This window comes from Chenopodium album, chromosome 11 (genome assembly GCF_948465745.1).
Source record: "Chenopodium album chromosome 11, dcCheAlbu1.1, whole genome shotgun sequence".
Lineage (NCBI taxonomy): Eukaryota > Viridiplantae > Streptophyta > Magnoliopsida > Caryophyllales > Amaranthaceae > Chenopodium > Chenopodium album.
Genome location: NC_137844.1, coordinates 44,359,102 through 44,385,226, shown reverse-complemented (window position 1 = coordinate 44,385,226; position 26,125 = coordinate 44,359,102). Strand labels below are relative to the sequence as shown.

At 33.0% G+C, this 26,125-nt stretch overlaps 1 protein-coding gene across 2 annotated transcripts; it reads left to right on the top strand.

The window, feature by feature from the left end:
* Nucleotides 1–1,700: 1,700 nt before the first annotated feature.
* LOC145567595 (ubiquitin carboxyl-terminal hydrolase 8-like) lies at nucleotides 1,701–17,809 on the top strand. Of its 2 annotated transcripts, XM_081626909.1 has the most exons (13): nucleotides 1,701–2,136; nucleotides 2,369–2,611; nucleotides 6,331–6,475; nucleotides 8,304–8,363; nucleotides 8,443–8,538; nucleotides 8,833–9,192; nucleotides 9,295–9,435; nucleotides 9,815–9,985; nucleotides 10,280–10,537; nucleotides 11,305–11,453; nucleotides 14,015–14,560; nucleotides 16,265–16,538; nucleotides 17,353–17,809. In XM_081626909.1, the coding sequence occupies exons 1-13, from the start codon at nucleotides 1,775–1,777 to the stop codon at nucleotides 17,461–17,463; spliced, it is 2,916 nt and encodes a 971-aa protein (XP_081483035.1). In that variant the 5' UTR covers nucleotides 1,701–1,774; the 3' UTR covers nucleotides 17,464–17,809. The 2 variants fall into 2 exon arrangements, with proteins under 2 accessions (XP_081483035.1, XP_081483036.1); XM_081626910.1 differs by lacking the exon at nucleotides 1,701–2,136 and having other exon boundaries at nucleotides 2,472–2,611; nucleotides 6,294–6,475.
* The last annotated feature ends 8,316 nt before the right edge of the window (nucleotides 17,810–26,125 follow it).

Sequence of the window (26,125 nt, the reverse complement as noted above, 5' to 3'; positions counted from 1 at the left end):
TTAGAACCCGATCACATATTAGGGCAAAACTGCACATTATGATGATTAAGGATGATGAACTGGATTATGAAGGGATATTTTTATCATTTCAACTATATTAGGCTTAGAACATGGATTAGGCTCAAATAGATCTAATATCTCGAAGACGTAAAGTGCTAAACTATGAATTACCCATAACGCTCCATTGTTTAGAAAAAAATATACTTACTTAAAATACTAAAGGAAAGGATGAGGAGTGGAAAATTGGTGTCTAAAATATGATTACTCATAATGCTCATTCTTCTAAAAAAAAACAATTAGATCACAAATTGTTAACCCAGTCCACATTTAACAAAAACAAGCCCAGCCCAAATAACCTTTTGTTTAAGGAAAGCCCAAAAAAATTCATAAAACTCTTTTTGCCGACCTTTAATTGGAGTACTAGTTGAGCTACCTCGGGTTTCACAACCATTCCACGTGTAACAACCCCCTACCCCACAACCTGAACCTCTGAGAATCATCTAGACCAACCATCACTCCACTTCTATTTCTAACTCCACTCGCATTCTACTCGCGTTTTTTCACCTCTAATCAAATCAAACTCCTAATTAAAATTAAAATTAAAAATTAAAAATTAATAATAATAATAAATAAATAAACCTTTCGTACGCCCAAAATAGAGAAAATCTCTGTTAATATAGCATATAAACGAGCTTCGTTAATATGGGGGCATGCTCGACATTTCCGCGTCTTTAGTAAGGGTATATGTGTAAAGTAGCCTCTGGACCTTTAACGAGCAACAAACAGACGTTAACTCCTCCATTGCAAGCAGTCCCGTTAAGCAGCTCCAAACCTCTCCTCATTAGCCTCAGTAGAACGATTCCCATAACCTCTAGTGAATAAAGCATCAATTGTGGTTGAGTAACCTAAATTCGACTTCCGGTGTTAACAAATTACGGTTTTGTGGACTGATTGGGCATTACGACGAGGGTGCATTGTCAAGCTAGGGGTTTTACTGTTTTTGCAGCTGATTATAATGTAATCTGTTGTTGGTGATATTGTTTATGCGACCATTTGTAGTTAAAGAATTTGTTGATTGATAGTGGTAATTGCATGTTTATTTGTATTAGTTGTGTTTATGTAATTGGTACTAGACATTGAATTAATTGAATTGGTATCTGACAATGTTATTGCTCCAGTGGATTTCAGTCAGTATTTAAATGTATGGTTTATGTTCAGCATATTTTAGCCTTGTCCCTGGATGAATTGTGGTTGTGTGGTTAATTTCATGTGTAATTGTAGGACCTAGAGGTTATGAGTGATACTAATGATGCCGATTCATGGAGTCAGTGGTTCGATCTTCGGCACCAAATAACCGCAGAACACTTGATACGAGTTCGATGCTGCATCTATTCAAATCCACCAGAGCTTTCGAAGTCACTCCAGTTCGCTAAAGCCCTAAAACGATAGCTGAGAGAGGAAGAAGAAACACTTTTACAGAACGGGGTTCAATTTTGGATTACAATCCGAAATTTCAGGCCTAACGGAATCCGTTAACTTTTGTCCGTACAGCGACGTTATCTGCCATCTCAGCACATGAATAGAAGAATAATAAAATAATAGCAGCAACCTATCATAATTGCAACTTTGCCACTATATTAACATATTTCGTTAATATGCTATATTAACTGGGCAGCGCTCCCCAAAATAATCTCTCAATTTTCCAATTTAATTTACCTTTTATTTTTTTTTATTTTATTTTATTTTTTTTTAATTTTTTACTCTGCTTTCATTCATGCCCTCTTCTTCTTCGTCTTCAACTCTGACTCAACAACAACAACGACGCTTTAAATTCAAAAAAATCAACGCTTTCATCATCTTTATTTTCTCTCTCTTCTCCCGCCTCTTCAATTCTCTTAAACTTTCTCTCTCCTCCGCCATGGATGACATCTTCGATCCCGACGAGTTTCTCGCCGTCGACGATACCGCCGTCAATACTAACGCCGCCGAAGATGACGCCGACGGCGGCGATGACGGTGATTTTCTCTACTCGCACGCTCGTCGTCGCCGGAGAATTCATTCTTCTCCTCCGTCGTCGTCGGCGTCGCCTTTGTCTCCCGCTCTTCGCCATGATCGTCTCTTCCTCGTCTCCTACAAGTAATAATTCGCTCTTTTTTACAAAAATTGGTTTGATTTAGAGTAATGTAGAATTTGAATTGAATTGGATTGAGTTGAATTTGAGTGAATTGAATTTAATTGAGTTGAAATTGAGTGAATTGAGTTGAATTGAATTTAATTGAGTTGAATTTGAGTGAATTGAGTTGAATTTGATTGAATTGAGCTGAATTTGATTGATTTGAGTTGAATTTGATTGAATTGAATTTTGCAGGTGGTGGAAGGATGCGAGTGAGGAATGTTTGGGTAGTGAGAGTGTAATCAAAGGTGTTCGTTATGCGGCGGTGGCAACGGATGGTGATGAGAATGATAGGGAGAGTGATGCTGATGATGAGATTGTTTTGAATTTACATAAAGAAGTGAATGATATTGGCAATGGAGATGATAAGGGCGAGGGTTTCTCTGGTCGGGAGTATGCTTTAATTACTGAAAGCATGTGGTTTAAGGCTCTCAAATGGTGAGCAACTTTATTGTTTTAATTATTTATTTATTTATTTTTTAAATTGTTGCATGCCTTCAATTTCTCGTTTTTTTTAGTTATAATTATCATGATTTGCATTGAAGTGCTTGTTCTAATTTGTAGTCATTCGATCAAAAGATAATTCTGATATGCATCTTTTTCGCTGGTTGATTTTGTTTGTAATCTGTTGTGGATGATTTTTTCTTCAAAAAGTATGTGCAAAATTTTGCACTAGATAGGTTCATTAGAAGATTTTGAGGAATTACTAATAAATATTTTTGCAGTAGTAGTAGGAATCGACTGCAACTAAAGGCTCATGTACCGGGGGCTAGTTGCTTAATTGTAGTACTAGTATGAACTTAACAACAGATTTTGCTAATGGGTTTGGAGTCTTCAAAGAAATTTATTGAAAGTAAATGGCGTAATTGAAGTTATAAACTAGTTAGTGATCCAGGCAATGCCCCGGCCCGGGTTTGTTTATCTTCTTCATATTCAATTACGTACATGACAAATAATTACATGCATTATGTCCTTTTTTAAATAAATAAAATAAATGTAGTATTGTTTTCAAATTGTATGCACAAATGAATCATCACACCAATATTCAACCACTGAGCATAAGTAATGAATAATGAAGAATTTTACACGCACTAACTTTGAGAGCTTTGAGTGAAGTATAAAGAAAATCAACCAACGGCATCTCATATTAAAATATAGCAAATCCTACATATTACACAATTATCGAACCAAAATGCTACTTATAGCTTAAAACATACATAAGCCATAATTAATTTGGGGTGATTTATTAAAAGTGTAAAAATATGAGTTAAGTATGCAAAATATATCCATTGCTTGTTAAGTAAGGTAGAGTAAACAAATACTTACCTAACTCAATACTGCCAGTAAAATGCTTCTCCAAGAGGTTGTATCATTTCCTTAGATAGTTAATTTATTGGGATAAATATATTGAATACATATCGGCTACATATATTACAAATTAAATGGGTCAAAGCAGTTTAAAAACATTTTAATTATTCAACTTTTCAATTGTGACCAAACTAAATACTAATAATGCTAGCAAGTAACACCTTCTCTATCTTTAAAGTTGAAATCAATACTTCAAATGATCATTATTCTAAGGCGTAAATCAAGTACATTTAAATACAATAATTGCAAAAGTGACGCGGCAAAAAATTTAAAGTGATGTGGCGAAATGACAAAAAAGAATTGACAAATGGCAAAATGGCACTCCTTGTCTTAGAGTTTTAATAATAATATAGATTAAAACTAGTGGTGCACAGGTGACAGGTGCAATTACAGTAAACTAGGGGATTTGAATATATTCTTGATGGAGGTCCATTGTCTTGTATTGGTGGTTCACTTTGAGGTGGTTTTAATGGTTTGGAATTTCGAGAAGAACAAGCGGATAATTTTTGTGACACTAGCACCAAAAAAAAAAAAAAGTCCAAACCCTTCAAAGTTCAAACTCTAAATTGTAGACTAACCCAAAATATAAACATATTACAGAGTAACAGTTACAAATTCAAAGTTGGAACTGAATTTGTAACTGTTTACTCTTTCCTAAATCATCTTCTCTGCTTACTCTTTCCAATCTCATCATCTTTTCTCATAGATAAATACTACTTGGAACTGAAGGAATGATGTGAAACATCTCTATAGCTGTCCAAATTGATGTGAATTTTTTAAAATGGTACGACACTGAGAATTCGTGCTAAAGAGGTTTATCAATCGTTTTGGAAAAAAGAACGAAGATCGAAAAATGCAGATATTAAAGCTTAAACAAGATTATGGGAGTTTTAATTTTCATATGAAACTTTCATGGTAAGAATTTGGATGAGGAACTATTGTCTCCTTTTCAAATTTGCAAATATTTTTCCTGCAGACTTATTATTATCAACCATTGATGCCAAATTGAAAAAGATGAGAATACTGAAGAAAGAGGAGAGAGAACTAATTGGTTTTTTTTTTTAAGAAAATAAATTAACTCATGAAAATAAATTACTGATTTCATAAATCATTTTATAAATGCTTAAAATGATTTATCCAAAGTAAAATTTAACTATTATGCAAGTGGGCCCACTTAAATTTCATTTATGTTAATTTTGTACCTTTTTGAACGAGTTGGTGTCAATTAATGCAAAATTCCCTAAAGTTGGAGTCAATGAGTGTAATTTTTCCTAATAAACATACTCCTTCCGTTTTAGAATTATGTATGACTTTTACACAATAGTTATATACTAACTTTGACCATAGTTTTTTTTGTAATGTATTTCATCAGTTTTTTTAATCGCAACGTTGGGGATTTCATGCTTGCCAATGCACTTTTTGTTTCTTAACATACCTTAATTTGTATTGTAGTAAAAATAATATAAAATTACTGTTAAGAAATTGTATTCTGAGATGAATCTAGCAAGATTCCATATGACTGTAAATTTTCCAACGTATAGATTACAAAAGACGATTAGAGAAGTGTGCGAATAGTGTAAAATTCCAAACGTTGTGATTTAAAAAAGGTGGAAGTAATAAAAACAAATTCTTTCATGAAATATGCTATCAAACAGGTATCAATGTAAGATTTCATGATATTAACTTTTTATTTTTTTTTTACTAACATTTAATTTTATATATCTAAGTTAAACTAATGCATCGGCATGTGTGCCAAGTTTGACTTTGTTAAATACTCGTGGATAGAGTGCGTATAATAATAAGCAATTGCAAATGATAAATATGATCTATTCTGGTTTTTGTATGATCATATTTGAAACAAGTAAATATATGCTTAAACATGTTGAAACGAACGTAGCCTAAGAGTGCATTGATTCTTGATGTTAGTTTCCTATGCTTTTTCACTTGAATGCTCTTGGTCCTTGTTTATTTGAACTGAATGAATGTAGTTTATCAACATGGCTAAGAACTAGCTTGTGTGTGTCCTTATTTAAGGGTTAATAAGGAGCAAAGCTTGTTCCCTATGAACTGGAGTTATGAATGAATGAGAGACTGCTGTACTAGTCTTTTTGACACTATTTAGTTGAGTGTCATAGTGTGTTGATGATTAGGTTACGTCTTAGATTATGAGTTTTATGCATCAATCATAGTCTTAGTTCATTTCTTCTCTTTATTGATTCGCATCATCTTAGAATAAACCCAAGTTTTCCATCTGAATCCAAAAAGTCCTGTCAAAAATATACACAATGCTTTTAATGTATTTTTTTGCCCCTGCAATGTTTTAACTTGCCACAATTAAGGTTAGACTCTCATATCCACACATGTTTTTACTTCCATGATTATGAGTCCGAGAAATATTGTCTGTCGGAGGTTTGGAGCAATTTATGTTTCTTTGTAAAGGTTAACTTGTGCTTTTACTTGACCTGTTATAGCTACAAATTATCTTTAATTATCTATTCCTATGTTTTGAGTTATCTAGCCTGTTTTATCCATTTAAGTAGCCTCAAAGGAGCTCACATATTTTTGAGCTCACTTGGTTGGAAGTTTATTGTCGTATATTTTACTTTTTGTATATCAATGGCATCAGCCATGTCTTTATGGTCATGAGTTTCTGCATTGGATTTGTGATTTTTCTTGGAGTTGCTTGTTTTATTGGACATTTCGAGTCATCTGAGTTGCTAGGGGATTGTTAACATGCAATGTTTTCATTCAGTGTCATGAGCGTGAAGATGTCTTGCTTGTCCCTACAGGCATAGTGATTATTGCACAAGAATTAAGGATATGGGATGTTCTTTGGCTGCAGAAGATGATGAGGAGCAGGATGTTTTCACTATTCAGATTAGGTTGTGTGTAATGCAGCAGAATGTTTCTCTTGTGGTGAAGATATCTCTGATGGTGAGCCCCTTTAATTTTATTTTTATTTTTATTTATTATTATTATTATTATTATTATCATTATTATTTTTTATTAGGTTTTCAGTTATTATTTATCTTCATTGCATGATTGCTATTAAGGCCACATATATGTAATGGCTTTACTCTTATACGTTGCTGTTTTCACTCATTTTCTTTAACTGCTTGTGTTTTCTTAATCTGATTTCTGACATCTGAGACCTATGCCACCCAGCCCTTGGTGGGGGATGGGCGGATTAGTTCTATGTATTGTATTGAGCACGAATCTGCTCTGTTCAAGGACTGAACTACTTGTTTCACCAGGGATTTTTTTATCATGAGGTGGAGAAGAACATTTGAACAAGGAATTTTTGGACAATTTTATTTAGAACCCACCTTTTTGCAGTGCTGAAGAGGTTTGGTCAGTTCTTCCTTTAGAACAGTTTGGCCGTTTTTTTTTCCATACTTTATCTTTCTCATATATAATGAAAAAAAAAAAAGAAAAAGATGAGGTCAATGGATATAAATGCATGAATTAAGATTGTGTAAAATGATTGTGGAATGTCCTGCAAACAATTGCTGACCTTTTCATTCTAAATGATTTGGGTGATTAGCATAGTGATAACTTTCTTCGGGCTGCCGCCTTTTAAAGTTGTGATGCTTTAATTGAGGAGTAGTTGTAGTCATTATTATTCCAATTTTAAATGAATAGTCAGAGGAGAATATAAATCTAAGTGCTAACGATTTAGGATTTTATTTGTTCTTTGTTATATTTTGCTCGTGTATATTTGTATCATAGGTTTGAGAAATTTAGAGTGTCCTTGAATGAGTTTGGTTTAGTTATTTTGCCCACAAAAATCATGTCATTAATAATGGTATTTTATGGTGTTTTGCCCAAAATATTCACGGTGGAGGTTAGTGGATTTTTTTTATTGTTATTTTTTACTTGTATCTATTTTATGGGTCCTTATGGATTAGTCTCTTTGTACAATAAATTGTTTTGACACATTTTAAGAACTAAAGGGGCGTTTGGATTAGGGGTATTCAAGAAATGGTAATGTAATGAGCAAGGATGATCATCTTGTTTGATATGTTAATTTAATTATTCCCTTTTCCCACTCAATTACTTCAAAGTCCTCCTTTCTCTCCTCTACTAAATAACCATCTTGATCACTACTTTGACAATCACTCACCTAACAACCAACCACCAGAAACTCACCCACCATAAAACCACTTAAACCCATCCCCACCCAACCAAAACCCTTCCCACTACCCTAGTAGCCTCCTCAAAGTCCACCACCATAAAAACACCTCTAACAATTCAAACCCTCCCAAATTCAGGAATTAAGCCTCCAACCAAACCACCGTGAAAACTGCTCACCCTCTTGAAAACCCTCACACCACCACCCAAACACACTAAAATAACCTTAAGAAAGCCTTCACTTGCCAAAAGAATTCACCCCCACCACCATAAAACAACACCAAGTAGTATATGTTTCATTAAATGAGGGGTTGAGCGGCAGCCAAAGTATAAGACGGCTGTGACGGTTTTAATAGAGTAGGAGGTGGGGGGAGTGGTGGTGGTGGTATTGAAAAAGTAGAAGGCAAAGAGTAGTTGTGGTTGTGAAGGTAAACGGTGATGGTGGAAAATATGGTGATTACCTTAAACAAAGAAGACATTTTGAGGTCTAACCTTTCTTTTCCTCGTATATTTTTCTTCAACTTTTTTTTCTATCCACTTTTTAAAATAATTGCCCCCTTAATGTAGAGTAAGCAGGCTCTTGGTAATTTCTCTCTGATGCTTACCTGATGCAGCTTGTGAATCATTTCAGGATAATCCGGTCCAGCTTTACAGACGAGCCTATGAGATTTTTGATGTGCAGTCGCACATGGTATGTTGCTAATGAAAAATGCTGCATTTGTGAATGTATGTTTTGCTGAACAATATTCTAACTATTTTGAGTGAAATAGGTTTGTATTTGGGACTTTTCTGGGCAGATGACCAAATTTTTTGAGAGAGATAGTAAAGTATTTCCTTATGGCGGTCCAGGCCAGGCCTCTGAAGAGGTAATTCTTGTTGCACTCATTTTAGTTTGGCTCCAAATATCTCTAAATTGATGTTACTGCTGCTGGCTTTTGAAATGTAACTTTATGTATATTAAGCTTGTACATGTGCATTTAGTGACATCACATTTAAGATGAATTGCTTGGTTTTTAGCAAAGTTACCTAAATAACCTGGATCTTCAATTGTGCAAGAGGATCGGTCTTTTGTATCTTTGTTTTTTTTTTTTTTTTTTTTTTTTCTTTTATAATTTTTGTAAGACTTTTGATTGTCTTAATGTTTATATTTTTTACTATAGGCTCTCCTTGAATTACAAGTTTACGGATTGCCAAGTTTTGCCAAGGATGCAGAAGTGAAAATAACTGAGTTTTCCATGCAAGAAAGGTCCAACAGTGAAGGCTCTTGCAGCAGCTGGCCGAGTGAAATGAATGGAACCATTGTTAATCAGAGTTCTTCTTCATCACTTCTCAGTTTGCAATCACGCACTCAAGGATATGGAAAAACTGGTGTGCTGGGTTTGACTGGACTTGTAAATCTTGGGAATACCTGCTTTATGAACAGTGCAATTCAGTGCTTAGCTCACACTCCAAAACTTGTTGATTATTTCCTTGGAGATTTTAAGAAAGATATAAACTACAAAAATCCTCTAGGCATGAATGTGAGTGGTTCTTTATTGGTCCTAATGCTGCATTGGCTGCTTTAGTGTACCTTGCTGTTCATGCCAGTTCAAGTTTTCTAAATGCTTTGTTCGTTTGGACAGGGTGAGCTTGCTTTGTCTTTTGGGGATTTGTTAAGAAAGTTATGGGCTCCAGGTGGTATGCCTGTTGCTCCAAGATTATTTAAGTCAACTTTAGAGAACTTCGCACCTCAATTTTGTGGCTATAACCAACATGATTCCCAGGTAAGTTCTGTTTTGTTTGGAATAATGTTTCGGTAAGGGCATACTAGGAACATGTAAAGTTTTCTAAAATTTAGAAGTGAAAGTTTTCCACCACACGCTTCTTGGCTCCTTTCCTTCCAGTGAAGGCAAACTGTACATTTGTAAAGAAAAGGTGGTTTTTGGGGGGGGGGGGGGGTGTTTCAGGGTTTAGCTAAATTATTCTCTTTATTACTAGGGGAAAGTTTTGAGGGATTTAACTTTTTCATAGTCCAGCTTTCTACTGCAACCAATTTAATCTATGATGTAAATCATTTTCTTCTACAGTGTAAGTCTAATACACAAGAAGTGCCATTATGTAACTTGCTTCTCACTTGTATCCACTGAACTCTGCTGAATACAGGAGTTTCTGGCTTTTCTGTTGGATGGGCTCCATGAAGACTTGAATCGTGTGAAACACAAGCCATATATACAGCTTGGTGATACTGAGGATCGTCCTGTTGAGAAAGTGGCAGATGAACATTGGCAGATTCACCTAGCTCGTAATGACTCTATAATAGTTGATCTGTACCATGTGAGCTTATTGTATTATTTTTTTCTTTTATATTGTTAAATGTTTATAAACTTGTTAGTTGATTTTATATTTCTTACGGGCTTTCAGTTTCCTAATGATCTCTCTCAAAATTGTTTTGAACTGTTAATGTAATGTTATAAGAATAACTTTCTTTAAGCGGTGGACACATATATTTGTTGCTTGGTAACGCATGGCACAATATTATTATGTGACGGGAAGATTGTAGAATTTCGTATCTATATGCCTTATGGGGGCATCTAACTAATGCTCGCTTTTTACCTTTCTTCTATTTAGGGTCAATTTCGATCAAAGCTGGTTTGTCCTATCTGTAAAAGGGTCTCAGTCACTTTTGATCCGTTTATGTACCTGTCACTTCCTTTGCCTTCAACAACTGTCCGAACCATGACTGTTACTCTTTTGAGCACTGATGGAAGTGTGCTTCCATCATCGCTTACTGTAACGGTACCCAAGTATGGAAGGTGCAAGGATCTTATTCAAGCCCTCAGCACAGCCGTTTCATTGCGAGATGATGAGACTCTCTTTGTGGCTGAGGTATGTTGCATAATCTGCTGATTGATTTTGCCGTTGAACTCATCCAACTGTTCATTAAGGATTTAGTCTATTGTTGCTTTCATCCCTTGTATCTTAAGTATTACTCCGTAGTATGCAAAAGTATTTCATACTTGGGACTGCATCATGCCCAAGTAACTTTTCCATGTGAAACTTCTTTCTGTTTCGTTTAAGGTGGTGACTAGTGTATGGCTGGGTTGGGAAAAGTTGTAAGTTTGAAATTTTGCAAATACACAGCTTAGTTATTACATGACCCTAACTTTTGCGATTGTTAGTAGATAGCTGCTGATTTAGCTCAGCTTGCTAGTTACTCTCTGCTTAAAGTTACTGATGTATATCTAATGTTTCCAATCTCCCTGATTAAGGTTCTTTGAATGAAAATTTCTGTTCCCATTTCTTTTGGTTACTTTTTTTATTTTATTCATATTTTTGGTATTGTAAGATGAAAGTCTCCTTGTTGGTCATCAAACTCATCACTTAGAATTTAAATTCTCATCTTTTGAATCGCTTGAAATTTTATGTGGATTTCTTGATAACAAGAAAATATCTTAGACAAGTGAGATTTTTAACATCTTTTAGACTAGGTGGAATGTTGGTTGAGTAATTCTAGGAGTTTGGTTTGCAAGAGAAGTTGCTTACTTGCAGGCATACATCTTTTTAGGCAATGTTATCTTGTTATCTTTTAATTCAGATTTTCGCAAGATTACTCTTACGTCTGCTTCATATGTGAAGTTTGCTTCTTTTTGAAGGTTTACTATCACTGCATCATCCGATCCCTGGAAAATCCATCCGATTCATTGGCGTTGATAAGGGATGAGGATTGCCTTGTAGCGTACCGTTTGCCAAAAGAGAGTGAGAGCGGCTTTTTGGTGGTTTTCATGCATCAGAGGTGTGAAAGGTATATGTCTCACTATTGCTTCCTGTTTGACATCATGTTAACTCGCAAGGCCCAAACCTTATTTTGTAAGAGTATCCTTCTCAGTTGCTTAGCATTCAAAATCTCCATGTAATGGTGGCAAGTTAGGACTAGTAGTGTCAATAAGAATAGCTATTTTGGTAGTTTGATTTCGGTACATTTTGTGTAAGCATGCCTTTGTTTTGATTTGATGACTTGAATTATGTGCATGTTGCTTTTTCAATAATAGAAATGAGGTACAAAAAGGTAAAGAAAAATTACAAATATATACTGCTTTTATGTTTAATTTTCTAATAAATTGATAGCATACGTCTGTTAAAATATTAACGGCCATCTTGAATTTTTATAAGCTACAAAGAAGAAAAGTAGGAATGGAAAATAGAAGAGAGAAAGAAACCCTTGCTTGCCTGGTCGCCACTTAGTTCCCGCCACCCCCCCCCCCCCCCTCTCTCTTCTTTAGTTGTCTTCTTAATACTATGCATCAGCCTTCCAGACTTTCTTCCATGTTTCTCTCTTTTTGCCCACCTGTGGCTAGTAATCGTTTAGAGGCTTCAGCAATGATAAGAGTTGGCTCCTTGCTGCAGCCCAAAGTCCTTTTTCATAATTTTGACGATTAAAATGCGTCAAAATAGTAGATCTATGGTTTATAAGTATGTACCTTAGTTGTGTGTTTAAATTAGGTCATCAAGAAGTGGATGGAAGGAGAAGTGAGGGAGTTAGAAAGTCATTTCCGTTGTTTGGATAAGAGAGAAGAGGAAAGAGGGATAGAGAAAATCATTAACATAATATTTATATTCCATAAAAGAGTAAAAGGAGAATAAAGAAACATTGTATGACGATTGCTCCTATTATTAATCAGCAAAGGCAACACAAATAAATTAGGGCCGTCAATCCTGACCCGACCCAATAACCCGACCCGAACCCAACCCGACTTGACCTGACCCGAATCCGAACAACCTGAATTCGACCCGATTTGACCCAAATTTCATATTTCGTAATAATATTAAGTTTACACTATTTTTGATAGTTTCTAAGCATAACCCGAACCCGACCCGCTGGCCCGAATTGCCACCCCTAAAATAAATATTACTAAAGAGAAGCAACAAGTAGCAAACCAATATGCAAGACTTATTGAATTGAGGAGAGGAAAGAGAGAGAAATTAGATCATAATCCTAGATTAAATAGGAGATTTTATCCATTTTTATTGTAGAGAGAGAGAGAGCAAAAAGTAAGGGAAAGGTAATTTGGTAAGAGGTTCCTGAACTTTCATTGTTATTCAAATGCATAAAAGCAAATGAGAGAATTTTTAGAGCATTATGACTAATTTTACAACAGAAATTTTTACTTTCCTAACCCTTCCAATTTTGGAGAGATTTGATCTTAAGTAGCGAGGGAATTTTTTTTCGTACTATTTCCTTTTCCTCCATTTCTCTCACCCCCGCAATTGCTATCCAGACATTGACATTGTTTAATGGCTTTCTCTAATCCATCTTTTTCCTTTTATCCAAACATAGTGTAGGTTTGAATATATTATAGTTTCTCCGATCAATCAATCAAAGCCTTAACCCCGTAAGTAGGGTCGGCTATATGAACCTAAAAGTGATTATCCGTGTATTCATCAACATATTATAGTTTCTCTGTTCTCTTTTAATTGCAACATTTGGAAATTTACACTATCCTAGTTCTCCCATTTGAGCCCCTTTGTTGATTTATATGTTGCGCAAACTATAGTCATGTGGGCTCTTGTAAGATTTGTCTCAATTTATTTTTTTCACAATATCAAATATTTATATTTTTTTACTTATAATTATTAGAGATATGAAGGATTAAAATTGTGCATTGATAAGTGTAAAAGTCAAAATGTTGCAATTAAAACAGAATGGAAAAATTATGAATTTTTATATAATAATTTGCAAAATGAGTTCCTCTTTATGAAATGAACAATAAACATACCAAATCGTTGGTGTTGAACTTGAAAGTTTTAGTCATCAGATAAAAATATGTGAGTTGTCCTGGATTTGTGTTTTAAATGGTGTGGCTTCTGCAAATTTTGGGAACAGTAAAATATTGTTGCTAGATGTTGATGTGCTACATGGCTTTTCTAATTTTCTTAGCCTTTTTAGGCAATAAGGCTCATCCCAACTGTAACAAAGTAGGGGTACTGTGTTGTTTTCTGCTTGCAAATGTAATTGTTGAATATCTATGCTTATGCTTGCAAGTTTTCACTCAATTTTTAAACTGTATTTTGTACCCTTGAAGCCGTTGAAGGTGTATTTATTAATCATTATTCTATACAATTTATTGCTGTCATAATTGGCAAGAAATGAATAATAAGAATAGTTAAGTACCAATACTTTATTAGTTATTGTTATTTTTTTGGGAATTGTTTGTTAGGTTGTTCATAAACTGGTAATGAATAATTAGGGTACTCATTTGGAAATGGGCTAAAGAGTACAATGCAACTGGGAAAGTGGTTTTATGCATTTTCTTTGTCTATAAATAGAGAGATTGTATCTTCCATAAAATATTTATGTTATTTCAGGCAATTTGGCTTTCGAATCGAAATACCTCATTGGAGTTTGTTTGGCACCCCTTTGGTGGCAAGAATTTCTAGTATATCAGATGGAACTCAGATTCATGATGCTTACATAAAACTGCTTCAGCCTTTGTTGAATATGGTTGAAGATGATTATGATAATAAAAAAATTTCAGATAATGAGTTTACCAAGATGGGATCAGGGAGTTTGTCAAATTCAGACAATTCGTGGAGCTCGGATGATGAAATGGGAGCTGACTTCTATGTGCCCTCTGACTTTCAATTTCACATTTCAGATGAACGAGGCACATCAGGGGGGCAGAGGATAAAATTGGGCAAACCTCTGGATGTTCCTGTTAAAACTACAACAGTGAATGTGCTTGTTAGCTGGTCTAAAAAAATGTTAAGGCGGTATGATACCTCTCATCTCAGCTCGTTGCCAGAGGTCTTCAAACCTATATTTCCTGATGTGATACCTCAAGAATCAGTTTCCTTGTACAAATGCATGGAAGGCTTCTTGAAGGAGGAGCCATTGGGCCCTGAAGATATGTGGTTAGAATTCATCATCTTCAATACCTTTTCATTCTTTAAATTGAAATGTTAATGTTTTGTTGCATAATCACATTTAGACTTATGCCCCCTCCTTGGGTATCAGTCGAATGTTTGTCTTTTTTTAGCCTTTGCAATGGGATATAACATGTAACTACAGTTAAGTTTAAAGCAATTTGTTTAAGGCCTTTTAGGATTTGAGAGATTAACCAGGTGAATCTTGGATGAGGTTGCAATTGTGGTAACGGTTTCAAAACCACTATCGTGGGCAGGGCGGGTAGTATGCGTTTGTTGGGGGATAATATTCAGTTGCAGTAGGCTCATATAGCAAAGGATTACATAGGGTTGGATATGGTACAGCTCCAATCTACTTGAGTACAAGTATTCTAGGTTATAATCATAATGTCAGGTAAGGTGCTGTTAGATCACTAAACAAACTTTGAGATCATATTTGGCCTATTGGATGAAAGTACTACATACTTGTTAGTTAGTCATAGCCGAGAACGGAGGACATAAGCTAAATGCAATGTACTAACCTGGTAGGGTCGGTAGGTTTACAGTATCCAACATCATTTTAATTCTCCCTTGGTGGATTGTAGTTGAACATTGATGGAAGGTTCTAACTTTTCATTATGCAGTTTTGGTACCCTGAAAAAGTAAAATTGGGATGCCTCTGTGTTTAAGTTCAAGAGTAGGATTGAATTGAGCTATTTTAGAAAGTTGTTACCTAAACAATGAGTGGCTGTGAAAAGGAATGATATAATTTGAAATCCATAAACCATATATATATAGATGATAAAGACGTGGTTAGATGTTAGTCGACTTTTCTTCTTTTTTAAGCTGTATGATACAGGTATTTGTATCCACCATTTAATACCCTGTCTAACCCATATTTAAATTGACTATGTAAAGATTAGAATTTTTTGTATAGATCACGACTGATTAAATCACTTCTTATGTAGTTTCTTTCACCTGCAATATTATTACTGGTTAGGGCATTCTATGAATTGTAACTATTAACATGTATCTCTGAATGTACTTTTATATAAAGTTCTGCTTTAGAATATCTTGTACTTGACAGCCTCACCTTTGCCTGATTTCTTCCTTCATACTGATGAAAGTGGGAAATTCTGGTTTGCATTGTTCTTAGCAAAAGGTTTCCACCATCATACAAGAATGAATCCTGATATAAGTGCCTTTTGTAACATAATATTATGCCTCACCATTAGCATAGAAAGAGAGGGGGTGTGGGGGGTGGTAAATTATTTTGTCTCGCATATTAGACGCTGAAATAAAATTAACTGTAAACCCTACCTCCCTAAGTCAGCCTCTGTGATGGAGAAAAGTTAAGTGTCTTAATGCAAAGATGTAAGACTGAGTTCTGCTAGAGTTTATCTGGTGTGATGTCTCATAGCTTTACTTCTATACAATTCTACATTAAAACAATATATTCATTGTTTTAAAAATATATTTGTTCATATTTCATATCCTAAATCCATTAAAAAAATATATTCATTGCTGTAAATTTTGTGGTCTTTTATTAAAGTATTATCTTATTTCCTCCAATAACATTTTCATGTCTAGAATTCCCCATCAAAAATGGGTTTTTGTTTCGTCTTTGAAACAGTTAAATTACTAAAGAAGTGTTATATTGCTTTCTTTGCCTTTCTATGTTTTGACTTAAAAATTGTCATGCTTGTGTTCAAGGTATTGTCCTAGCTGCAAGCAGCATCGCCAAGCAAGCAAGAAATTAGATCTTTGGAGATTACCTGAAATTTTAGTAGTCCATCTGAAAAGATTCTCCTACAGCCGGTTTTTGAAAAACAAGCTTGAAACATATGTTGATTTTCCCTTAGACAAGCTCGATTTGACAGGTTTCCTTGCCCATGATAGTGGTCCAAGTTTGAATTGCTATAGGTTGTATGCCATCAGTAACCACTACGGCTGCATGGGTGGTGGTCACTATACAGCTCTGGTTTATGTAAGTTCTCCCTTTCCAAATAGTCTAATGTAATTTTGACACTAATTTAGATTTCTTGATTAGGAAAACATTATATTATGTTGGGATATTCATTATTCTGAGAAAAAGAGTGCACTCTTTGGACTGTAAAGAGGTTTTTTACAATGTGTGTATTCTAAACAATGGGCTTAGTCTCCCCAAATTATGTTAATGTCCATCCTTCAAGTAGTATACAGGAGGCTTAATCACCCCAAGAGAATGCCTACTGTTTTGTTATGGTATTTTGTTTCATAATATTTGAAACCAAATTCCATAGCAAGCATTTAAAAAAGCTTCTTCAGTATTGCAGAAGATTCCTGCATCTACATTGATATTACTTCTATATCATCTTTTAATTTAATTTTGGGCTTTTATACAACATGTATACATACCTGTGATCCTGCTAGATTTCTCTTAAAACTTAGCTTTTAGTTCCAAAAACTTAGCAAGCCTAAAGATGAGAAATTGATATGAAAGTGTTGTAAATCTTATAATAAAGCTATGCATTGTTACATTTAACTTGGGCATTAATTATATAGATATGTTTGATGATTGGAAAAAGAAATTGTTGGATTAAAATGAGATGCAATCTGAAATTAATAACACATGTTCTGTTTGTATTAGGAACATTTTGGAGAATATAGTTTAGTTTCCTTTAGAATAGCGTTTGTCTCTGGATCCTTAGGAAGTATCTTTTAGCTGTATTATTTGGCTCACAATTAGTTACTTTATTATCTCGGGGTTTATAGCTGTGTTGTGAATGTGAAGGCCTCACATCTTATGTCCCCTCATGCAGCATGGTAACAGATGGTATGAATTCAACGACGGCTCTGTTAAACCAGTTAGAGAGGATGACATAAAGACATCTGCTGCTTATGTTCTTTTCTATCGCAGAATCGCTGATTAAGCTTGTTGGTATTGTTTTTTGGTTCAGTATAGAATGATGGGAAACCTAGGATTAGAATCAGCACACATTTTTTTTTGTGAAGCTTCAGAGATCACAAGATTCACAATCAAGCAATTGTAGAGAGGAGCCGCTACACACTGATTATTTATCAACCAGTTTTCTTTTTTTTTGTTTCCTTAGTTAATTAGATGTATATATTTATTTTCTTAGGAATATGTAATGTTTTGGTGCTGCTGGCTCCTGTCACAAAATTTTCTGAAAAACATTGGGCTTATACTGTATAAATTTAGTTTTTCAGTCCTATATCAAAGTGGTTTGATTACCTTCAACCACTTTCTTCTATTCTGTTTAACTTGTTTGTAATTTTATTTGAATTAGAAGTGTGCCCCATAATCTAGGCTTTGGGCTGACCTAATTTGCAAATCTGTCAAAAAAAAAAAAATAGGTAATTAAATTGGGTTTTTAAACGAATTTCGCATATGCTAAATGGTACATGAACATAGTAATTTACTGGTTTGAAGTTTGTGGCTTGCCAGATCCTACTAAATAATTGAAACTTTAATTGTATTGTTAATCAAGCATTTTTTTAACACTTCTTGGTACTATAAAGTTTTGTGGACATACGATATCTTTAAAGTGCAATTTTTTTTTTTTTTTTTTTGAACAACCAAAGTATGAGATTAATATATACCGTGAAAATTACAAATGCAACCCTTTACAAGTGAGGTGAGTAATAAAGGTGTAATGTGGGATTTTAATACTTCCACCGTTACACATTATGTGCAACAAAATGAGTTGCACATTTTCCAAGAAGAAATTTTTAAGGGAGGTTAATAAAGGAAAGAGCGCAAATAATTAAGTTTATAATTGGACACCAACATTACCACCAAAACCCACCCCACCCACCCTGCTGCCGCTACAGACCCGAATATGCAGCAACCAACATCCCCACAACCACCCAAAACCGACCAAGCACAACCACCCAAAACCCGACCAAGCGCAACCACCCAAAAACCGACCAAGCGCAACCTCGTAAACAACCTCCACCAACACAAAACCGACCAATAGCCTCCACCAAACCCAAAACCCGCAACCTCGTAAACCCCCAAACTACCTCCACCAAAAAAAACCAACAATCTACACCAAAAAAAAACCACCACCGTGAACCATACCCCTCCCATATCCAACAAAAAAAAACAACCAATTAACTTCGAATGTGAAAAAAAAAGATGAATATGAAAAATTAATTAATAGCTTCACATCATCAATTAGGATTTTATTTGGTTTGACCATGAAAACTCTAGATCTAGAATTTTCATGGTCAAATTTGGCCATAAAAACCTCAAGAGCTTTGGTGGATATGATGAAACAAAAAAGATAAGGAAGATAGAGGAAGGGGAGTCGATAGCAAGGAGAATGGGCGGCGGCGACGGCACCTTCTAGCAAAGAAAGTGGTGGTGGTGATCGTCGACAGTGGCGGCCGTGATCTTAGGAGAGATGAAAGAGAGGAGAAATTTGTGGGTACATGAAGAAAGAGGGTACTCTAGAGTAGAGAATAGTGGTGGTGGTTTCTAGTGAGTGGTGAAGATGGTGGTTGACTGGTTGGAGGAGAAGGAGAGTAAGAAGAAATTTGAATTAAATGGGTTGATTTGATTAGTTTGGGGTAAATTTCATGACAATCATTAACTTAAATTAAGTTAGTAACAAGTTTATAATATTTGAGTTTAATGTGTTAATTAAATTTAAGTAAGGTTATATTGGTAAATTCATTTTAAAAAATATACTAAAAAAAGAAAGTTTTATTTTGTTGCACATAATGTGAAACATCCATTTATGACAAATGTTGCACATAATATGTAATGGAGGAAGTAGATATAGCTTATGTGACGGGGTAATAATGTAATAGTAATGTTAAGGAAAAATTTGAAATAATAATAGAAAAAAGAAAAAAAATGCAACCCTTGGGTTTTATGATACAATCATATCATAAGTTCATAACCATTAAATATACTTTGTAGTTCTATGTCAACCCCACCCCTACCTTTCAATGGTGATTTTTGTTCAATTAACTATTATTGGGTTTTTGTACAAATCTTATTTTTTACTGTTAAGGTGTTTTGAAATTTTATTTTCTTCCATCCAATACAATTCGATTCTATCCCAAGGGTATTGAGAAATACTCTTTAGTAAACTACTGCTTGCATTATTCAATCCCTTAAATTATATTGAACCATTATTATCAGATTCAAGGTAAACTTTATTTCTTTAATTCAATAAATAATGTCTGATTTCATCCATTACAAAAGATATTCAAAATAAAAACCTTAGGGCCAGTTCACTTCAGCTTAATTTCAGTTCAGTCGGTTCAGTTCAGCTCCAGTCAGTTCAGTTCAGCTCGAATCAGTTCAGTTCAATTCAGTTCAGTTCAGTTCAGCTCCTAATTTCCTTCTCTCATAAAATATTCATTTCAGCTCAGTTCAGTTCAGTTCAGCTCAGCTCCAATCAGTTCAGTTCAGTTCAGTTCAGCTCAGTTCAGTAAATGTGACACGTGCCCTTATTTATAATCTCTTTTTTATATCATCCCATAATGTCAACAATGCTTCACTTTAATTTGTAGGTTAAGATTGAATTATATGTTAATCGTGTTTTATGTCATAAAAAGAAATAATTTATGTAAAGTTGAAAAAAATAAGTACATAAATAACACATAAAAGGTAGAAATGTTTTGGAGAATTATGAGGTATGTTTTACAAGATTAATTAAATTGTTCTCGCCAATTCTAATTTGAAGGTCAGCTTCAAGAGTTAGTCATCGATACAATCCGATAATTAGAGCATATTCCTCTAATTGTTCACACATCTCCTTAAAAAACTACTTTAGCCACATTACCTTTACTTAAAATTTAACACTATCTAAATTATCATCACTTGATAAACAAGCAGTTGAAAGGGAAATCATAGTTTAAATATTGAGTTACAATAATCATTAGATTGATTATGCTAATTAAATTAAATTCAAAGGTGTTTATTGCTTCACTTAAGGAACTTTCAACCCCAAGCAACTTTTAATAGCATTTCTTTTAATGTTTGATTATAATGGAACGTAACTAACAGCACCAACACCATCTAAATTAATGCTCTAAAGTTGTAATTCAAACACTAAAAATAAGGTTTATGTAATTATGTTCCACCTTCAAATATAGAATACAAAAATACAATCTCAAAAATACAATCCCTCCGTTCCACAATGATGTTCCTGTTTGGAATTTTTGATTTTTAAAAAATAAGAGAGAATCTTCTAAATTTCTCTCAATCTATAAGAGCAAATATAGTCATGTGGGATCTCGTTTGATTCGTCTTGGTGAGTAGATTATTAATATCTAACTTTTATAATTTTTGCTAGTGTGAGATTAAAGATATTTGCGCTTAAAGACGGATAAAAACTTGCATCGATTTACGTAAACAGAAACATTATTTTAAAACGGAGGGAGTATCTAAAATTCTTTTCATAATTTAACTTCGGTTGTTTATGAAATAACAGTCTAAATAGAATAAACAGAGGATGTAATAGTTTTAACTTATAGTGTATAATAATAATTAATTAGTCGATACAATTCAAATTATACAGTGGTAATTTTTGAATTGGAATTAGTTAAGCAATGCTTTCAATTTGATTAGCCGCCATCTTCGTTTAAAAATTTGATTTCTATGAAGATAATGTTAATAAAAAAAAAAAAAAAAATACAACCTATGCATTTTGTTTAATATTGTTGTTACCAACTTATTCATGCTTTTACATTTGCTGACCGTTTAATTTTTAAAAATTTAAAATAATTTGCCCCCTCCTGGAAGACAAGAAAGTGGAGAACAATTGATATGAATTCCACCTTTGAGTGTTGGGCCAGTGTGGTGTATTAAGGGCCCAGTTAAGAAACTAAGTTGTGTGGCCCATGCAATCATCTTTGTTGGCATATTTATTAGAGGTTAGATTATTGTTAAAACTTGCATAAACATCACTTCCTCTGGTTGTTTCTTAATAGTTGTATCATTTTAATTAAACAAGATTATCTATACACTGTTTTTAATTCTTTATCATAAAAATTTATAATTAAAAAAAATAAAAAAAGCTATATGTAGCTCTAAGGGTTAAGGGTTGCATATAAGAAGCTAAAAATGGGAAGAATTGATAATGAATAAAAATTTATTACACCGATTTACTCGTGAACAGTTGATAAATTCTCAACTTAATACTAAAAAAAGGAAGTATATTAAATACTTATAAGGACTGCATATAACATTACCCAAAAAAAATATACGGAGTACTTTGATAATTTACATAATTACATTGCAAGAGTAAGGGTCTGTTCACATTTACTTAATTTCAGTTCAGTTCAGCTCTAATCAGTTCAGTTCAGCTCCAATCAGTTCAGTTCAGTTCAGCTCTTAATTTTCCTCTCTCATAAAATATTCATTTTAGCTCAATTCAGTTCACTTCAGTTTAGTTCAGCTCCAATCAATTCAGTTCAGTTCCAATCAGTTCAGTTCATCTCAGTTCAGTAAATGTGAACAGGCCCTAACTTGTAATAGTAATTAAATGTGGTCAAATGGAATTTATAAGTAACATTTTTAACTACGTGCACTAAGATTTTTCATTTCCGGTACACAAATAATTATGAATTATTTTACTAAGAAGTACTTGATTTAGTGGAAAAGATTATCACCTCACAACCTAATGGTTGTGGGATTAATTTCCAGTAGAGGCAACTTGGGGGTGGGAATTCTCTTACCCTTAACACTCCCAAGGGGTCTTGTCTGTTTATTTGGGTTGAATTCGCTTACAAGAGGCTCTGATTTGGCAGGGCGTCTACTACAAGAAAAATGTCTTTTTGTAGCGATTATTTCGTAGCAATTATACATTCGTTACAATATGCATATATGTTTGTGAAATAGTAGAGGAATTCGTATCATTTTACAATCGACATAGTAAACCCATATGAAATCAATACGAAAAACATAATAATAATTATTCACCTTATTATGCACATTTATAATATTATGAAAAGTGTATCATTTACAATCGCCACTAAAACCCAAAAATTGATACAAAAAGCCTTTTTTACACTAGATTTCAAAATTTTGTTTAACAAAGAAAACATAAAATATGTTATAACTTTTTTTTTAAGGTAAGAAGAAGGACCCTACTAAGCCAACACCTCTCGAACTCGTGACCTCAAAATCACAAGGTGAGTTCCCACCAACTCCACCAAGCTATGCTTGGTAATATGTTATAACTTATTAAAATAACATTTAATATTAGAGTTTGAGGTTGCATATTAGAATCTTGTATATATCATATGTAGGGAATTTTTTTCTTATCGATTTATGAGGACAACCCTAGCGAAAGCGAAAAACACTACTAAAGGCTATGGTAACGGCGATATTGTATCGAATAACCATTCGTTGGGATTTTTTTTTTTTTTTTTGGTAGCAATTATAATCGATACAAAATGTTAAAATAATCGCTACAAAAAGGTATTTTTCTTGTAGTGGCCTTCTCCTTACCTAAAAAAAAGTCATAAATTATTTTGTTTAAGAGACTTTTAAATTAGTAATTATTTTTAACCCGAGTATTGCCAGGTTTTGTTAAAAATCTTCCCAATAACTTTAAATCATTACTTGTATTGTTTTTCTTTTTATAATGATACGTATTGAAGTAAAAAAAAAAAATACATATGTAAGGTCAAATACTACTCCGTATTTGTTTGATGGAATGAAGTTGCTTGTCAAATACACCAACTCTTACTACACTTATGACTTGATTTACTATAAAAGAAAAACAAAGGCTGCTGCATCTGTACAAGTATGCATGTTTTTAAGTTGATTTTACTCTTTTTCTGCAAATTATCCATCTGTTTTCAGCTTTTGATGTATATAAACTCTATTATAGTATAAACCTTAATTAATTAAGAGTGATAGTTTCAAAAACTTTATAGTATATACGTATAATAAGGTAATAATGTTGTATAGTATTATTAATTTGATATTTCTCTACTTTTAATTGTAAGTAATTATTAAGATAATGGGGAAAGGATATTGTATGGTACTATCGTGGAAGCTAAATGAAATTGGTTTACAAGTTACAAAGCTAGTTTACCAAAACTTATGGACGTAAAAACAGTTGAACCAAATTATACTTACTAGCTCCACATATATAGGAGTCGTCATTGATAAGTTATTGTATGTGAGTGAGACTTGTTAATTAGCAACACTAAATTAGGTCTATCAGTTTAAGACTTATGATTCTTAGCTTATGAATTTGATAATTGGAGTTGTTGAATCACTTTGCATTTGGTGATTTTGGTCACTAGATAAGAAGAGAAACAAGAAATGAAGACACAACGAACATACATATATATATCCCCTTAGTCCCTTTGTATATGAATAAGGGCATGTTCTCTTCAGCTTAATTTCAGTTCAATTTATTTCAATTCAATTCCTAATTTCTTTCTCTCATAAACAATTCAGTTCAGCTTAGTTCAGCTCAACTCAGTTCAGTAAATGAGAACAGGCCCTAAGTGCATTATTTCGACTTTTGCATTATGCTAGACTAATCACAATTTATATATATATATGCCGATAATATCATATCAACTTTTTGTTAATTTTGCTAATAGACAATTAAAGATATTGATTATTAAAGGAGTATAGTTAATATTGCTAACCACACTTGTTAGATTTTGTGAAACTCCTCAATCTGGAGTATTTTCCATTGATTCATATATATAGGGTTACAAGGGTGATCTAAGTTCTAATCAGGTTAGGAAATCTCAAAAGATACACAATATTCACAAATCATATCCTACTATAATAGAAAATCTAGAATATCTATCGTATATTCTATCACTTTCCTTATATAAAGCTGTAGGTCCTATTATGTGCTCTGTTCAACTTAAGAAAAAAAAATAATTACAATAGTAAAATTAAAGTGATTATAAGGTTATATTCAACTCCCCTTATTTCTACTTATTATATATCAAATAAAAAAAATAATAAAAAAAAAGTTCGTATCAAATCAAATAAAAAATAATAAGTTATGGCATAACTTCGTATGCGGTTTTTTATAGCTAAATATATATATCTTTAATTTCGTAATGAAGCATATTAATAAAATACATATTATTACAAATTTAGCTAGACCCCACTTGATATATTTTTTCCTTATAGATTAGCATATATATTGAGTCAAAGTTTAATCAAGTCTGACAATTAGATCATATTAGAAAAAATAAGTATTAGATCAAATAAGCAAAAATAAGGTGAATTAAACTATCTCTAAATTCAATAAAAAAAAATATATAGTTTAAGTTCAATGAAAAAAAATGTTTTATGCTGTTTTATTTTTTTTTTTATATTATTTTTTTTTGAGGAAATTATGTAGTTTTAGTCTATTTATTAAAACAATTATATGTAAAAATACTGTAATAAACTATCTTATAAAATACTAAATATTGTAAGTTGCTACCCATGCGAGTTATAAAGGGGTTATGGGGAACTAGCTGAGAATATGGGAAAAGGGTGGAAAATGGGTCATTAAATATCTCTCTTATTCAATGCAAGAATTCGGCAAAAGGTAGGCCCTAGCTGTTCTTTTGAGCTTCTAAGCAGAGTATAACAGAGTAGAGAAAAGCATGTGTCATCATATTATTAATATTCAGCAAAGCAGAACAGACCACAACATCTTAAAGGAACAGGGTTGTAGCATCTTACAACATTACTAAGTCAAACTAATCACAAGGGTCAAGGGCTTTGACAATAAATATCTTTGACTACATTAAAGGGAAAAGTTTAATATCATGTGATAAAATCATAAAACAACATATCAAACATGATTCTACATTCCTAAATTATAAGTTTTCGAAGAGATTTACATTTTCATTAAAATCTATAGTAATTTTAAATAACATTAATTAATCATCAATTAGGGAGGGTTTTAAAAAATTATATTCTCTATAACTTGAAAATTAACGTGTCTACAATACATAGGTTGAATATCAAAATTGATGTACAATCTATTTATTTATTTAAACAATAGAATAAACTTAACAATATTAAACCTTTTTTTTTCCTTATATAATCTCTGTCCCTATTTATTTTGCCCCATTGTCAATATTTGGATCAAACTCTACTAAATTTGACCATAAATAAGACTCTGTTCACTTCATATAAAAAAAAAAATTATTCAGCAAAAATAATTTTTGTTCAATAAAATAGTTCAATTAAGTAAAAATAAGTTTAGTTTTGTAAAAGTATATACTCTTAAGGCCCGTTCTAATTTACTAAACTGAACTGCTTCGAGCCGAACTTAACTGAACTGAATATTTATGAGAGAAGGAAATTAGAAACTGAACTGAAAATAAGCTGAAGAGAACAGACCTTTAGTTCGGTGAAAAATCAGTAACCAAAGAAGAAATATAATAGAAAATCAATTAAAAATAATTTTATTTCAGCAAAAATAATTTCAATTTAATAAAACTAATTTAGTTCAGCAAAACTAATTTAAGTTCAATAAAATATAATTTCAGTTCAGTAAAAAGAATGTCATTTAAGAAAATATAAGGTGGAGTGAACATGACCCAAGAGATAAGTCAGATAATATAATCATA